The following is an 18031-nucleotide window of genomic DNA, read 5'->3' as shown; positions in this document are numbered from 1 at the left end:
GTTTAATGGCAGGAAGGGCATCCGGCTATAGAACCACCAGCCAATTGAGAGGAAGAAAAGGTTGGCGGTTGACACGACAGGTGAACAACCAGCATGGTGGCATGAGACAGCCGAAAATGCAAGGAAGGGAGAATATGGAGGAAAGAGGCAGAAGCTGACCACAAATTGAATTCTGGAAAGAACTATTAACGCAGGAAAACTACATGTGAAAAGTGAGACGTGTTCAAAGGGGCACTTCCTAATGTATGTTCTCTCCTAAAGGGCAAAAACTCGCCATCTGTAATTAAACAATTTTAGTCAAAAATAGAAGTGAGAGATAGGATAAAATTAATATAAATGGATTATTTGAATGCAAAGAGCAGAAATGGAGTAGATTGTGAGATTTAGGGAAACCAAACGGATGCAAATAGTAGTACACTGGAAAGTGCAGAATAAATAAATACTTGTGATGGTTATCAGGGATGAGGAGAAATATTTTAACAAGTCCATTAAGAGGAAGAAGACTTCGAAGTGAAATATGTACATGTTAAAGACAGACATAGATGAATAATACTGTAATTAAAAATCTGGAAGTGAAAAGAAAACTTGCTAAATAACCACCTTGCAACGATCTTCACAATCTGGGATGAAAATAAAATATCAGAGATAAAAAAAGAAAACAAAGAAAAGAAAACAGGAGAATGAATTCTCTGCACAGGAAACATGTGTAGAGAATGGTAATTGAGAAAATAAGGTGACAGAAGATACATAGAAATATTTGCAGTTGTCGACCGTCTCCACACAGATATTGAAAGGAGGTGAGGGAACTATGATCTCTCAAAGCTAACTGGTTTCAGGAATTGTCCCCTTGAATTGGAACATTGCAAATATAATTCTTCTGTTTAAGAACGATAGGAGAGAGCAATTTGGAGATTACATGTATAGTCGTTTAACGTCTGTTATGGAGAAGTTAAGAGAATACTTTATGAGGAACAGAGTGATTAAACAAATAGACAATCACGAACTAATCAGAGAGAGCCATGATGATTTTGGAAAGGATAAGATATATCTCACGAATCTAGTGTAATCATCTGCGGAGGTACCTATTGTTGCAGATAACCGTTTATGGACGTTATTTATAATCACTTCTGGATGAAATTCGATAAAGATCAACATAAGAGATTATTAACAAAAATTAGAGTGTATGCAGTTGGACCTAACCTATTAATGTGAGCAGTGAATTTATTAGGCGATAGGGCACAATGAGTCAGGATATAGGAATAACGGAGAAGCCCTGCAATTGACACGCGATAACTAATGATGTCCCTGGTGGCCTACACTGGGGCCAAGATTTTCTCCCCCCATATCTATAAATGAACTAGGTGAAGAAACAGAGGGCTGTATGTCCAAGTTTTCTTACGTCAGAGGCGGCAGGGCAAAGGTCGCGGCTGTGATGGTTATATCAGTGGTCTGGGAGGCGCGGCCGCCGGAATGCAAATATTCCAATTGATAGCTGTGGGAGGGGAGGTTGTAATCTAGGACGGACAATATATTGAAAGTCTTCGAGAAGGGGTTGTGGGTTGGAAATGTGCTGTTCGTTCACTGACACAGAAGATTTGGGGAGAGATTTTTCTTTGAGGAACAGATTGATGATAGCTGATTATAAAGGTAACTGTCAGAAATGTGAGGGCCTAAGGATAGGGAACTATTGAGTTTATGTCAGTGAGCATTGGGCTCTGGGGGAGAGGGTGGGGGGAGGGGGGCGTCGTTGCGGCTGCGTTACAGGCGAGATGGGGGCAAGGAATTGAAGCCAGGCGGTCAATCCTACAGTGGCAATACGCTTGGGTGAGCAAGAGATGATCTCAGCGATAGCTTGAAGACCAGTACCTGGAGGGGAAACGATCTGTTAAGTTCTTTATAAACTAAACTTTGTCTGCCTTGTGTAGCATAACTGACTAAAGTCGTTCATACCAAAATATATGCTCGTAAGACGCATTCCACCGTGTAATTTGAAATGTGAACAAACATAGAATATCTACTGTATTTAACTAGCAATATTTTGATCATAGTGCAGGAAGGACTTCCAAGGGAAATGACATTGAGACAGTTGACACCATTTGGGATAAATCATACAATTAGAAACTTGCAATGACATAAACAATTGGAGATCCAAGTCCCAAGAGACATCTTACAGGCAGCTGAATGGGTATCGCCCGTTGTCTAAGTTTAGGGGCAAAGTTTAAACGACCCCGTTGAATTCAGTTGAAAGGAAAACCATGCCAATGGACCATTGGATATCGCCCACTATACACAATCAAGCAAAGTTTAAAAAAAAATAAACTCCCCCGTTGTATATTAGATGCCCCTTACTTGTGCTCTCTTGCAGGTAAGTCACGATACGTTCTCCATTGCCAGCTTTGTGGAAAGATGCTGCGTACACGGACAGAGGCCTCATCAAAGAAGTCGTCTTCATAATCCTCCACCACTAAAGGAGAACAGAAGATTTAGTGGCTCGATTTCAAATCCTGTAAATGGTTCAAACAAATGAGGGTGACGCTGGACAAGGGGGACACAAGGCATCGCATTTGCTGAGCGTTACACGGCACGTCTGACATCTTGGTTCACTGAAGTCAATGGCGCTCAATATTTGGTGGAGATTATAGCAGACAACCAATACAGCGTCACCTGTTCTGTACGCCATTTTTGTCTAACAGCAACCACATTATTTTTATTGACCAGCTTTGCTGGGCCGGTGACATTGATCCGCAGGAATTATGATTTTAGCAAGCACTTAAAAACCCAGTCCCGCCTCAGTCAAAAGGATGCAACTTTTTCAAGGGTTTCTTTTTACTGCGGGGCCGACAGTCTAACCGCGGAAATTTCTTCAATTCATTTGATCCCCATTGATTGCAGTCTTGTGAGCGTGCCTCAACAGTGGCCCCATTGGAGAAACGTAGAACCACTAACGACAATTTCCGGTTGCCCACATTATTCTGTTTTCGCTGGGGTGATGACGGGCGAATGCAGGCATTTCACTGTCATTACACCCGCAAAACCTGTGCCAATATCTTAAAATAATAATTGCACAATTACATTGCTGAAAAATATGTTAAATGTGGTTTTTTTTGCTTAATAATGCACCAAGTAGAAGTGACCTCAGGAAATTACAAACATTGTTCCTTTGTAATTCATATATTGTTGGAGATTTGAAATTTGTGCCTTGATTAAATTGAATGATAGACAATTGCAGCTTTTATTTCCTTTCTCGCCTCTTTCATTTTATATTGACTTCAATGGCAAGAAAAATAGCGAGAGGTGCAGTAAAGACGCTAATTGAACCGATCAATTCCCTTTTGGCATAATAAGATTAGAAGCAAGGATGTGTCAATGAGCTAGATGTGTATCTTGCCTGATCATAGAAAATGGGCGACGTTGGTAGCGACCTGCCAACCGGCCAACCACCCCGATTGTTATTCTTCCCCATTAAAATCCATGCCGCTGAATATTGGGCGGGGAATATATAAAGAGCGATCGATTCAATACCACCTGCTTTGCACAGCTGGCACGGCGAATTTCCACGCAATATCTTTCCTCTTTAGTGGCAGAGCGTTTAGTAAGCCGAAGATGCGGTGGGAGGCCGAGTAATGCCCCCGCCCCCACCCTTCCACCCACCACCCCGCCTCCACCCCCACCCCCACCCCCACCACGACACAACGCGCCTCCAAAAGATTCTAAGGTCAAAATCGAAACTTTCGAGGTGTAATAAATCTTTTTTTTACCTTGACGCTGTCAGCAAATACTTACTTCTTCCCACTGTATCGAGCTTCATTGACTGGTTATGCCTCAGTTCCACACCAAACTCGCAACAGGTGAGAAAAACCTTTCTACATTCCATGTCCTTGACTCTCTTCGCCCGATCCTTACAGCTACGCCTCATGGGAATTTTAGTTATTCCATCGGTGCAGCAACTCCTTAGGCGTTTATCGGCATAATGACTTACTGAAATGCAAACGGAGGCAAATAAATGATCAACTAAATTTTGTCCGGCAGCATTTCCTGTGCTCCCCCGTGCGGGGAACATTACATTGCAATTATGGTGCAACTGGATTTTTAGACTGAGAAATTGCCGCGTGCATCCGTGCAAAAAAAACTGCATAATTTGAAGTTCAGGTTGAATTCTCACCCCTGACTGCGTTAAAGTCTAGCCGTGGACTTCGCTGGCCCTGTGACATAAAGACTGCTTAGGAGACTAGCTTATGTAGCCGCCACACTCGGCACACATTCAGTTTGGTGCAAGGCAAATAGGCCCACTGCCTGGTCCGTTAAAAGCATTCACTATAGCTGGAGTTCACTATCTCAGAGAGGAAGACTAAAACGGGATGGACTCCAAGCCCCAAAGCTCCAGATTGAACCCGGGCGGCGGCTCTTAGCTCCATTTCCTTCTCGTGGGTAGGAATTTAAGTGGTGGGTGACGCAACACGAGGGTTCCATTGTTCGTCATATGTCTTGATCAGTGTCCTATTCCATGGGCGACAACGGAAAAGAATCGGTGGAAGGGTGAACACCAGTTCTACTTTTCCTGTTTCCCACAGAAGTGGAAAGTTTACAGCTATGTTTCTTTTGTAAACTCAATGGGAAAGAAGTTCAGGCGTGGCGGATAATGGGTGGATGTTCCACTAAAGATAGCTTGCTGTCATCAGCAAAAGTAACAATCTCCCACGAGTATGTCCGATTGGTAGAGGCTGTTCGTGTCATCATTTTGCTTTAATTTGGCTTAATATGATCACTGCTGAGTCGCAACGGAATCGCTTGCGCACTGACTAACCTAAATGAATCCCTACAGCATTTCTTCACACAACGGCCAGAAGAAAGATGGAGTTAAGGTGTAGATGAGCTGTGATCTAACTGAATATTTTTGGTGCTCCTGCGTAGCAGTCCTTATCTCACCACCCAGGGCGTGAAAGCCGAGCTCATAGTGGAATTTCAGGAAAGTATTAGGCGCAGTTTAAAACCGACTTGACCATCAGAAGGCTGGGGGAACGCTGGATTGGGGAGATGGGGGGTGGGGGTGGGGGGCGGTGGGGGACGCTGGATTTACACCAGGCCCTAACTGCATTGTCCACCGGAACTTCAGAAAATGATCTCCAACTTCAGCCCTCCACGAACCCATTTCAAATTGCACAGTTGACCCAGCTGCCCGCCTGTTGGCAATAGCTTTTTGTGGTACACTTCTCGTTGTTCGAGGGCACCGATCACCTGTACACAGCTAAATCTACACTATGGAATTTGGTTATCGTAGAGGAAGGTGCATGCTGTGGGCCTCCTTCCTTTGCAGGACCCCAAAGGCAAGGAGGGTCCAAGTTGTCTAGACAGCTTTGCTGCTGCAGTGGATGGTCGGTACGAAGTGCTTCACCGCTTTTATCCTTTGCTGCAATCCACGCTACGTTACCATTTGGCCATGTGCATCGAAAGTACCAAGTACTTGAAGGTGTCGCCATTGATGCCGCAATGGACTTTGTTTCACCCCTCCAACATCTGTCTGTGCACTGCAGGAGGTTAACCGAGTTCGCGAGAAAGAATGAGTAGGTGAGACTTGAGACTGCAATTCCTGAGAGGGTTTCCGATCAGAGGTCAGCTTCCTCTCCGTTAATGAGGCACTAGCCAGGATCCATCCAACGAATGAGACGAGAATCGCCTCACAACCTTCCAAACCGCGTTGGCATTGTAAATGGCTTCCGCAAAGGTTTAATGGTCAAAGAAGTCTGCAGCCGGCAGTCTCGTGATCTTAGTTTAAAAGAAAACGACAATTTCAGTGCGGGCGGAGTGCGGATAAAGGACATGTGGATGAAGAAGTTTTGCCTGAGGAATTTCAGTAAAATGAGCCTCAAGTTGCTCCAATATTCTGACTGTAATGAAGTTACTTGATTTCAGGATGAAACTTAAATACCGAGCATTAAAAACGTTTTATTCTCAACTTCAAGTCAATATATAGATCCTTGAACTTTTTTTTTATTATTCATTCACGGAATGTGGGCTTCGCTAGCTAGGCCAGCATTTATTGCCCATCCTTAATTGCCTTTGAGAAGGTGGTGGTGAGCTGACTTCTTGAACTGCTGCAGTCCACGTGGCGTAGGTACACCCACAGTGCTGTTGGGGAGAGACTTCCAGGATTTTGACCCAGCGACGGTGAAGGAACGACGATATATTTCCAAGCCAAGATGGTGAGTGACTTGGAGGGGAACTTTCAGGTGATGGTGATCCCATGTATCTGCTGCTCTTGTCCTTCTCGATGGTGGTGGTCGTGGGGTTGGAAGGTGTTGTCCAAGGAGCCCTCAAGTGGTTTTGACAATATTATGGAGAGCACCTCAGCTGCTTCCTGGCAAGTTTGGCTTTGTCTGATTGACTTTGATTACATAAAACTGCGATAATGAAAATTTCGCCCGGTTCCATGTTATAAATCTGAAGAGATAGACAAAGGGCTGTTGAATTGATAGCGCCTGTTTTATCTCTACCGTTTAAAGTCAAACGTATTCCCTTCGCACACGATTCCTCTAGCCGTCATCGTGCGCTATTTATAAACTATGTAAGTGTAAGATTGCTTGAAAAGCAGGCAGCCTGTTAGCTGTTCTTGCATTAATATCGCAGAGGATTAATTTTATCTTTGGAAATATGGCAAAATGGATGATGTCGAGTTGCTCATCCGTGATACAGCTGGGCGATTTTGTTTTTCTCAGAAGCAAATGAAAGTGGACATCAGTCTGACCACATTCATTCAATATGGGCTATTTTGCATTGTTGCCGATAGTTAAAATGAACGGTTTATAATGATTTTCCGGAAAAGGTTGGTTCTGCGCTCGCAATATCTCAGCGGTTAATTATATTGCAGTGTCTAAGCAGCGTGGGAAGGGTAATTTAAGCACTGTTCCAATGCACACTGATGAATTTGGAATAAAGTAGGAATTCGGGAAACAATGTGATCAGGACCTCGAAATTATGTCGTTCTGATTGAAATGTCATTACTTTGTTGTTCATAGTTTATCCTTAGGAGCTGGGAACAGGTTTTCGCTTCAGAATGGGTAACTAAAGAGTTTAAACACACAGAATGTGCACAAATCGCACTGTGCAATTACAAACCGTGTGACAATAGTGAGCAATTCTGAACGATTTGTGTCTTCATATTTAACATTTTTTCTTACATTTTCCCATATATTGCTCTTGAATATCCAGTGATCTTTTCATTCTTCTGTTATCTGTTTTGCATGAATATCCTGCAAGAACAAAATATTAGTTAATTAATAACAATGTGAATCGTTCACGTTTCTAACAATTAACAGAGCTCCTTTGATGTGACATTCCGAAAACTAAATACATCTTTTGCTCATTATGGAATATGAATTAGATATTAATTGCCACCCACAATGTTAGCGTTTTTTTCTGGTTTTAAACCTAATGATAAGTACGTCTAGTAACAACATTAACGATTCGAGTAACCCACGAAAGAACCTCAAAGGTTCTCTGCTTCATTCCTGAGTTGCATTTATCTAAACACTGTGCGGGTGAAAACACGTCCTCGTTCTTTGAGGACTTGATATCGCCATCGAGAATGGTTGATGAGACAGGGCCTAACATAGATTGAGGTTAAAGCTTCACCATTTGCGTACAGGAATTCTTCCTCGATGGAAGAAATTTCATTTAAATGCAAACGTCACGTCACGCACACATGGATTTAAAAAAAACAATCACGTGATTCATTTCCTACTTCTGGCAGCTTTTCAGGTTAAGGTTCCCTCTCACATCTGTAACCTACTCCTGGCATTGAGCAGCCGCATCTCCTGGTATAGTAGGATGTTAGCAGGTGGGATTGGCCCCTCGCACCGAGGCTTGCTAAATGATTCAGGGAAACTTGCCGGTGCAATTGCAGACACCAGATCATAAACCCTCATTGCAGCGGCAGCAAGTTATTAATGGAAAATCCTGCCTTTTTTTAAACAATAGGGTTCAAAGCACTTTTAGTAAATGTTATCACATGGCCTATGCCATGCTTCATAGAATGAAGCAACTTTAAAACACAGGCGGCGGCCATTTTTCTCATTGTGCCTGTCCTTTAGGGAAGGGAATTTGCTGCCATTACCTAGTCTGGCCTATATGTGACTCCAGACCCACAGCCATGTCGTTGACGCTTACTATTGCCATCGGCAATGGCCCAGCAAGCCACTCAGTTCAAAGGCATTTAGGGATGGGCAACAAATGCCTTCCCAGCCACACCCACATCCTCTGATGGATGCCCTGTAAAGGAACTATCCAATTGTTCCCGCTTCCTATCTCTTTCCTCATAGCCCTGCAAAATTTCATTTCATGAGTATATATAATTCCGCTTTGGAAGTTAAGTTGAATCAGTTTTCACTGCCATTTAACACGAAGCATTCCACAATCATAACAACTCATGAAGTCAGAAAGTGCTGTTCACCTCTTCCCACTCCCCCACCCTTCCCTGTTCTTCATCCAAATGTCTGAAATCCTTTTGTTAGTCCTTTGGTTAGCAGGCGCATTATTTCCTGCTATTGCTAACTGTTTGTTACCATCGATTCTAAGAAACCCTTCATTCGCTTCAGCTACGTGTTTAGATGTGATAAACTGAGGCTGTTCTCCGTGAGGAATAGAAGGTTGAGAGATGATTTGAAACAGGTCTTCAACATTACGAGGAGTCTAGAAAGGGTAGATGGGAAAACTCTTCCCATTGGCAGAAGGAGACGTCACCATTGGATGGTAAGCGGCAAAATAACCAAAGTTGACATGAGGATTGTGCAGTGACTGATTAGGATCTGTAATGGGCTACCTCAGAGTGTGGTGAAGGCATATTCAGTGTTGCCTTTCAAGATAGGTGTCTGCAACTGACATTACAAGGGGAGTGGGGCTAGATGAGTTGACATTGCAGAGAGCCGACATGGATACAATGGGCTAACTGGTTTGTTTCTATGCTGCGTCCAATTTATATTCTATGATGCGTAAATTTAAACAGCCTTAATACATCTTTTCTTAATCTTCTCTCCCCTAAATGGAACAATCCCAGATTTCCTACTCTCTTCGCACAGCTGACGTTTATAAACTCTTGTACTATTCTTGCTGAGCTCCTCCGCAACCTTCCCAATTCCTGGGCATACTTGCTAAACCCTGGTGCCCAGAATTCGATGCTCTATTCCAGCTGAGACCTAAACACTGACTCAGATGCATTTGAGTGAAATTTTTGTTTTTTCTTCTATGCCCTCACTTGCAAAGTCTGGATTTATAGGTTCTGCTGAAAGCCTGATCAAGTTGTACTGTCACCCCCAATTGTTTGTATAAATGAGCCCGAGACCTTCAACAAACAATTTCTAAGCAATACGTAATTATGAACAGTCTTTTTTAATCATGCATGCATTAATTTGAAAAAAAAATCAGGTCCACAGACGACTGCTGTTTGCCATAATTCCTTATTTTCACATACTACCTTCATGTCACCTATATCCGATCTGCACTCTTTTGCACTGTTGGCTTACCATTCCGAATCATTGACAATGCAGCATTGGAAATAAATGTCAGTCCAGCATCCATGAAAACACGACGGCTATCAGAACCACCTCCAAATGTGCATCCAAGATCATAAGAATTCATCTCTTCAAAGACCTACTCAGAGGGAAAAGTCAAATGGGAACAGTGCACAGTCGCGTAAAGCAAAAGCTTGCCAACACTGGATTTTTCCTTATCTCATGTCTGGGTCTATCGTGGACTCATCAGTGGGTTATGAATATTAGGATGAGTCAACAACTCCATTGTCATTGTGTCACACGGCTACCAGGGTGGTAGAAGACATACTAGATGGGCTTTGGTCTTGTTAACTCCACCAGCTCACTGATGCTCCATTAGTTAATTTCAATCGTAAAAATTGCAGGTGCAAAGTAACCTTTTTTTCAGATCCTTGACCTAGCAATGGAGGCAATCAGGGTTTATGAAGCTGCCCCATGGTGAGCATGGCATCTGTGTGGATGACCCATGAAATCTGAATCATCTGTGATGCCTGCCAGGGCATATAGTCAAATGACCTTAAAAACCCTGTTTCTATGTTCCTAGAGCAATGGTTTTCGTTCCGAACCAACAGCAATGTTACTGCCTTCTAAGTATGCTACTGTGTTAGGGAGCAGCTCCCAAAGCATGAAGCACAGCTGGTAGAAAAGTGTCCTGCTACACACCCCAGAAATAATACAATGTTCCTGTAGGCTCAGCATAGGATATTACAAATCGACACAATCAGATTTTGGAGTTGCTATCCCTAAACTACAATGTTTTCTAAAACAAAACTTTGTATCCAGTCAAAGCGCCGACTGTAAGTCACTTACTTTGTTGGCTGTCAGTTTATTCTTGTTGTTGAGAACATAAATCGCTGTATCGACGATGACAAGAGACAGTTGTCCCCTGTCTTCAGTTTTAATAATTATGTCAGCTCTGCCTCCCGGTTTATATTCCTTGTGCATATCTTTTATCGTAATCTGGGAAAAACAACAGCATCACCAGCAGACTATCAAGTAGAGAATGGGACAATTTTCCTGAGCACAGTGTGTGGCACATTGAATGGCAAGGCCCAGCTTCTCAACTTTGCGGGTTTAATATTAAGAAACAGCGCCCTCTAAATTCAAGAAACGGCCTGAAAAGAATCAAGAGTGGCACTGGGGTGTATGAATGGATAGAATCGTCTGAGCAGCTGGGAAACTGACAACGCCTCTCATGGGAATGCGAGTTGGCAGAAGATCCCAGTACACTACCTTGCTTTTCCCGGGCACAAGCGACTTGTGTTCCCATGTGAAACGTCCTGTTGGCATCATGGTGCCCAGGAAGCTTCCGATCACCTGATTCACATTGGTTTCGAAAGAGGCTGTTTAAGTGAACAGGCTCCCGAAAACCACCACTCTCTCCCCCCACCCCGTCCCCATCCCCCCAACAACCCCCACCCCCCACATCCCTGCATTCACCTCTGATATAGAGGTCGCAGCTTTGCAGGGTGAAATCGTTGCTTTTTGTAAGGCCTCCTATGGTAGCCTAGAGCCGTACTTGGGAAGAAAGTAAGAGGGTCTTTTTATTCTACGCCAAAACAAGATGAACCTAGCCATAAGATGTTGAACATTTCTATTGTTATGAATGGACATGCTGCATGGCATATCACTGATATTCCTCATCAGCAAGCACGAGGACCTTCATGTCTACATTGTTCGTAAGCTGCCCCAGAGTAAATATGTTTATTTGGCATATGTGAAGGCAATCATATTCATACCTTTCCTTCGCAGACATCCTTAACATCAATCCACACGGAATTTGCCACCATTTCAATTTTGCCCCCGACATTTATGTAATAGTAGAGAACTAGCCTGGCCGCTGGAACCATAGAGATGCTCAATGAGATAGGCAGGTTTGTGACTTCCGATTTCGGAATTTCACCCATCTGGAGCACTTTGCCTTTGCTTATAACCTGTGGGGACAGGAGCTCCAAGATCAGGACATGCACGATCGAAAATCTTGCAGAATAGATACAGTCCAAGATGGCCTGCATATGTACATGTGCATACATGAGTGTGCATGCATTGTGTCCCTTTGCATGAATGTGTGTGTGTGTGTATTTTTATGTGCGTCCATTTTGCGCACGTGAGTGTGTGGCGCATACCTGTATATTCCCAAGTCAAGAAAGGAACAACAAAAATGATCCAAGTTCATTATTCTATCGTTAATCATTTCAACGTTTCTGTTTGTATATAAGTTTGAGTTCCGGTGCAATTATGAAATAATGATCTACTCACCAGATAGTAATAGACCTTGAAACCGCTACTGCCTGCAGGAGTGACAGCTGATATATCTGCTGGAAAAGAGCTATCAGGATCGAATATGTTGTGCGGTACATTGACGTAGAGGTAACTCTTGCTCTTAGAATGGTAGATCCGCACAGTTTTTTTTGCTTCACTGAACTCTCTTCCAGGAGCCCCATCCCCAGCTATCACCTGGCAGATCAAGACATGCACAGGTTATTCAAGCTTTCCTCATTTGCTTGCTCTTGTCCACTCAGAGAAGTAGATATTTCTGTAGGAATAGCTTGGCTTATCAACCTTTTCACTGATTTACTGGAACATCAGTGTGTGATCATTGTTCTATTCAATAATAATGCACAGATCTTAATATGTTCCTACCATATTTAGCTTTGTGAATTTTAACTGTCCATTATCGGTTTCTGCCGAGCAGGATAAAAGCTTCACTTGGATAGTATGGAGCGTGATGTGATATCAAGGCATTAGTAACTCTTATTAGCAAGAATGCCAACATAGAGCTCTGCTTCCATTTTTTGAGACACATTTTCCAGCAAGTTCGAGGTGCTACACGTGCTCTTTAAAATGTCCCAGGAATGTTGAAGTATGCTTCATCAAGCTCAGCTATCAAGAAGAACTTACACAGGAGTATTCTGCTCGGTGACGCTCAGTTCGTGTTCTGGCAGCGCCTGTCAGCTCCCGACCTCATGACAGCCTTGGTGAGAACACGGACAAAAGAGCTGAATGCAAGAAATGAGGTGAGAGTGGCTGCTTTCGACATCAAGGCAGCATTTGACCGAGCGTGACATCAAGGAGCATTAGCAAAACTGGGGTCAATGGGAAGCGGGGGGAAAACTGTCCACTGGTTAGAGATGTACTGAGCCCATGCTGCTCCTTTTGGTGAACTGAGAATCTGTGAAATCAGTAGCACTAATAGCCCAATTCTTATCGTTCTATGTAACTATTAATGATGGTAACAACGGGTAACTCTGATAAATATAGCCTGCTATTTCATTCTTGGGGCATAGGCATAGTTAATATGGCCATGAGTTACTCGCCATCCCTCCCTACCCTTGTGGAGACGTGGCATCTTCCCGAACCTCTAAAGTCTATGGGATGGAGGTAGTCCCATCATTTTGCATACTACCACCATATGTCCAGGAAAAAGTAAAAAAAAACTGCCGCACATTTAAATAAGGAGCATTAAAACATTCTCTATCCTATGCAAATTTAGACAACTAAGCAGGGGGACAAGAGCAGGATAATGCATGAGCAACGTTCTCACATGTCACAACTAGACAACATTTAGTATGTGCCAATTACTGAGGGTTCTATTTGTTTTAATGGAGCTTTGGCGTCACTAACAGAGTTCTCGGACTTTCTTCCATTCCAGTTTTTACTCAACCTCATGTTCCTGATTTCTACCGCCCCCCCAGCCCCCAGCCCCCACACACCCCCGCAAGTGGTGTTGATCCACAACTGGCGTGCACTGCAGCACATCATCAAATTATCATTTACAATGAACAAGTCTTGTGTCTGAACCAGAACCTCCGAGTTCAAAACCCATCCCAGGGCCTGATGGCGAAGGAATAACGCGGCCAAACAGTTTGGGTTTCAATGTGCAAATCCTGCCAACACCTGCCAATGGCAGATGGCTAAAACGTGGGAGAGATTCTTAGTCAGCCATGTGATGGAAATGAATTGGAGCCTCTACCGTCACTGCCCACATCTCCAGGCTGCAACCTGCATGCAAAAGTGTTATGTTGGACATTAACTCCGACCCCTTTGTTGGCTCAGTTGGCTGAATGGCTAGTGAGGTGCTGATAAAATGGAGTTGAATCCTGGTTCCAGTGGGGTGGAGTTGGGGCCCCCCCTCCTTGCCTATCCGTAGTGGCGCTGCAGGTCGGACCTGCCTTCGATCAGAAAACTGAGAAGTGGTCATAATAATATATAACCCTATAATAGGTAATTTCTGTCTACCTGTGCTTCCCTGAATGGTCAGTGGCTTGATTTAATGGGTGGAGTAGGCAGGTGGGGTGTGTGGAGGATTGGTGAGAGCATTGTTAGGAGTTACGACCGCTAAGTTAAGCCATGCAAAGCAACCCTGTTGATATATTTTTGCTTGATTTGAATAACTGTCTGCTTATTCGGGCCAGCCAAATACCCTGCAGCTAACAATTCGGACTGACCTCAGACCTGGCTGCTAGGTATTATCAACGGTCCTATGCCAGGAAAGGCCAGGGCCCGCCTCTTGTGGCCCTCCCAACTGATTTTCATCTCGCTCTGGCCGCTTTCCTCCCCCTTCCACCATCCCCTTCCCCGCCTCCAACCATTCTGCCAGTAAGATGGGAGTTACTTCAACTTACTTGATACAGTAATGCTGGAGATCAGAAAGTGAGAGGAGTTGGGGTCGAGGATGTGTTGTCCTCCCTCAAAAAGAATGTTACATTTCTGTGAGTTTTAGTCGGTATGAATGTTGTAATCATAAACTGTAGCATGTAAGTGCAGTGAGACACCTCAAGGTGCAACATGCTGAATTGAAAGTAAAATTTTTTGCACCTTGTCTAATGTCCACTTCCACCTGTTGTGCAGTTCTATAAATTTTATGCACCACTATACATTTTATGACTAAAATGGGTTTTCGGGGGAAAAAATAGCGGTTTCTGCTTTGTGGGGTAACTGCTCAGACATGATGGCTATCGGAGTACGTGAGGCACGTGTGGCTGAATGCCAACGGTCATTGGTCGCGCTAGCGATTTTGTGGGAAAAAGTGAACAAGGGCAGGTGCTTAGCAACCAAGTTATCCTGGCTAAAATAGTTTGGAGAAGAGTGCCGGTGTTGGCAGGGGAGGAATGACCCCATGAGAGCAGGAGGTGGGGAGTGGGGGAGGGGCAACATTGGAGAGCAGGAGGCGACATGGGAGAGGGCAGAGGGAAGCCATGTGTGTGAATGCAAAGGGGGAACAACGTGGGAGGAAGGTATGCAGGGCCTGGGGTCCTGCATGGGAGGGGCACCTGCATAGGATATGTAGATTGGGAGGGGTGCAACCTGGAGTGGGGCAGAATGGGAGAAGGACAGAGTGGGAGGGGGATGGCACATTGGAGGGGCATCATGTTGGGGGCAAGCTCTGAGTGGTGTAAATAGATAGAGGTATGGTATTGGTGGTGTGTTGGCATGGGAGGGAGTGAATTGTGTATGGAGATGGCATAAGAGGGAGGGACAGTTAGGAGGGGTTGGTTCTAAATGTCTTGAGAGAGATAAAATGAATAGCATGCAAATAGCATGAGAAGGATGGCATTGGAACAATCGGATGATGTGATGTTAGGATTTAAAGAAACATTGTTGCAATATCGATATTAATTTCACCACAGATCTTTGGTAGATTGGTCAGCAAGGAGAGTCCAACAACAAGGTTACAGTAGCTGGACGGATTTGTGGAGGAGGGGCAGCATGAGTGGGGTGATAGCATGGCTGGAGAAAGCATAGGGCTGGGAGGTGCCATGGGAAGGGAATAGTCCGAAGGAGGTAAGCAATTGGTGCAATGGAGGATGAAGGGGTGCTGTTGGCATGATGTAAGAGAGATGAAAGCAATAGGCTGGGTATCTCATACCAGAGATCTCCCTGGAATGATGAAATGCCATGGAGTGGGGACTAGGAAGTGCCATTGCAACTAAGATACTAATTTCACCATAAATGATTCGAGGCTCTCTTTTTGTTCCAAATAATTCACATTGTGCCTTCCTGATCACGAACCATGTGCTCTACTTATTCGATAATCTCCTCGGAATTGTCTGACCGAGAGCTTTATTGATGTAGAGCTGTTTGAAGTATTTTCCCTAGCCCATTGTAACACAGTTAGCTCAATGAATGAAAGGTTAGCGGCCATAATATAGAAACATTTATTCCTACCTTAATATCAAAAACATCTGTATTGGAGGGGGGTGCCATTGTTAACAAGACATGGCCGTTTTCCCGCGTATATTGTGGTGATTTTCCTTCTAACTTCACAGGAACATCTGAGGCAGGAGATCCATCAGGATAAGTTACCTGGACCTGCAAAGCAAAATGACAGCTGAGAGAGAGAAAAAAAAAACACCATTCAGTTACTCAGCATGATGGGCTGCGGTGATTTAGGAGTTTGTCCTCATACACTAACCGAAATAGCCCAATTTTTCCTCCTCTGAATTTCGGTGATGCTAATGTCACACTCTGCAGCTAGGCACCCCCAAATCGCGCTATTTATAAGAAACTGTGCGCCCTACCGGAATGACATCACAGGGCGCTACGTTTGAGCAGACCCATGTTTCTAACTCTGCCTGTTTCTGGAAAGAAGCGAAAAAGCTGTTGAAAGCCTGTGCGGCGAATCCAACTGTAAATTGACGCAACCCCAATGATTTAGACCAGGCGTAAGATGCTGCAAATGTGTATTCAACCGTAGGGAATCTGATCTGGATAAAGCAATGGCATGGGCCATACAAACAGAAAGTGCTGGAAAAACTCAGCAGGTCTGACAGCATCTGTGGAGAGAGAAACAGAGTTAACGTTTCGAGTCAACGTGACCCCGCTTCAGAGTTCATACGGACTCGAACCTTTAACTCTGTTTCTCTCTCCACTGATGCCGTGAGACTTGCTGAGTTTTCCCAGCATTTTCTCTTTTTGTTTCAGATTTCCAGCATCCGCAGTATTTCGCTTTTACCTTGGCATGGGACATTTGTCTATTTTGGTTGATTTGATTCCTTCCCTCGGTTACATTGGACTTTGTTCTTACATCAACATTCCATGAATTAACCATCAGCTGCACCCTAGACATGCAAAATACTGCTCACATAAAAGCCTAGCGGAGTATTCTTTTTGAACGGGTTGTTAAAAGGTGTTGGCGTTTGCTCTCTAATATCATATAAAAAAGCATTGCCTGTCCGCTAGGGGGTCATTCTTGGCCTGATCGTAATATTCATACTTAAAGTGGTGCACAACTGCAAGACTCTTGCGTTCTCCTGATCTCCCGCTGTAACCTTCAGGGAAGGTGGTTAAACATCCGGGAGAAATATTATAAATGGCACCTACCTCCCGAAATTCTCACTGATCTTCTGCGGGGGTTCATGAAGCCCTGTCGAAATTCCAAACCTAACGCGAACCTGGCCTATAGCCGGCACCGCTCCACAGCACAAGCTTGTTTGAAATGCAACACCAATCGACACTGAACTGACAAACCACTTAGGAATATTAAATGGTCACTAGGTGGCAAAGCTAAACCAGGTCGGAATCATCTTCTGAAATTGAAGCTAATGTGCATTTTGTGTGCAATGCTACTAAAATTCCAATTGTAGGGATCCATGATTTATGCCGACCAAAGTGTTCCATGTTGGCAACAGTGGCTGGAGATTTGAAAACGTTTAGTTTCTGCCTGTTAATATCAGTCACCTTACGGCTAAAAATGCAGAGGCTGATTAAGAGTTACACATTCCCGGGTGGATTAACGTAGTGTTGCAACTCACTTTATCGATACATACCTGCACAGTAAATGGAAAGTTGGGCACAAAGTAGCCACTTGTCTTTGATAAATCGATCACATATGGCGAGGAGACAAACTTGATGTTTCTGAGCTCTACTTCCTCCATTTCTCCACCTAGAGGAAATAGATGGATGTATTCATCTTACCTTATGAATTTATTTTATTTTATTTTATTGATTATTATATTTTGTTTTACTTATGATAAAATAAAACCGCAACTTTTCGTGGAAGAGTGTAATTGATGTAGGGTTAATAATTGATATAATTGAGGGGACAACTTCAAAAGACTCTCCCTCTATATATATATATATAGAGGGATAGAGAGAGAGAGACGGACAGACAGACAGACAGACAAATAGATAGGTAGATAGGTAGGTAGATAGATAGATGGATATTATGCATATCTGACTCTTCATTAAGACAGAGGGACTAACACAATTTCACCACTCCGTCGTTATTCCCCAGGTCTTGGATTTACAGTTACTTCTTCTTCATAATGAAACATATTGCATTCTACCACGTGGTTGCACTCTTGAATTTCAACCATATTAGTATTTGACATATACAACTCTGCACACAATATGAATGGAACATTGGAGCATGGAGCTCATACAGGGCAAAGTAGTCTGCTTGACTGGTCACCCATCCACCACCTTAAACGTTTACTCTCTCCACAGATGCACCGTGGTCACAGTGTGCACCATCTACAAACGCCACA

The 18031-nt window shown here is 43.7% G+C and overlaps 1 protein-coding gene across 1 annotated transcript in view; it reads right to left on the bottom strand.

Moving 5' to 3' along the window:
- LOC121291270 (complement C4-B-like) overlaps positions 1-18031 on the bottom strand; it is a 99478-nt gene that overhangs the window by 56217 nt on the left and 25230 nt on the right. The window contains exons 10-21 of the mRNA XM_041212340.1: positions 17312-17427; positions 17150-17222; positions 16714-16813; positions 16498-16603; positions 15711-15854; positions 11802-11999; positions 11282-11476; positions 10353-10502; positions 9516-9642; positions 7176-7247; positions 3784-3978; positions 2350-2464 (exon numbers count right to left, since the gene is read on the bottom strand). Of these exons, the coding sequence (XP_041068274.1) occupies positions 2350-2464; positions 3784-3978; positions 7176-7247; positions 9516-9642; positions 10353-10502; positions 11282-11476; positions 11802-11999; positions 15711-15854; positions 16498-16603; positions 16714-16813; positions 17150-17222; positions 17312-17427 (1591 nt within the window). The remainder of the gene's footprint in view (positions 1-2349; positions 2465-3783; positions 3979-7175; positions 7248-9515; positions 9643-10352; positions 10503-11281; positions 11477-11801; positions 12000-15710; positions 15855-16497; positions 16604-16713; positions 16814-17149; positions 17223-17311; positions 17428-18031) is intronic.

The sequence above is a fragment of the Carcharodon carcharias genome, chromosome 19 (genome assembly GCF_017639515.1).
Source record: "Carcharodon carcharias isolate sCarCar2 chromosome 19, sCarCar2.pri, whole genome shotgun sequence".
Classification (NCBI taxonomy): domain Eukaryota; kingdom Metazoa; phylum Chordata; class Chondrichthyes; order Lamniformes; family Lamnidae; genus Carcharodon; species Carcharodon carcharias.
Note: the sequence above shows the minus strand (reverse complement) of the source record. Positions and strands in the feature narration are given on the sequence as shown.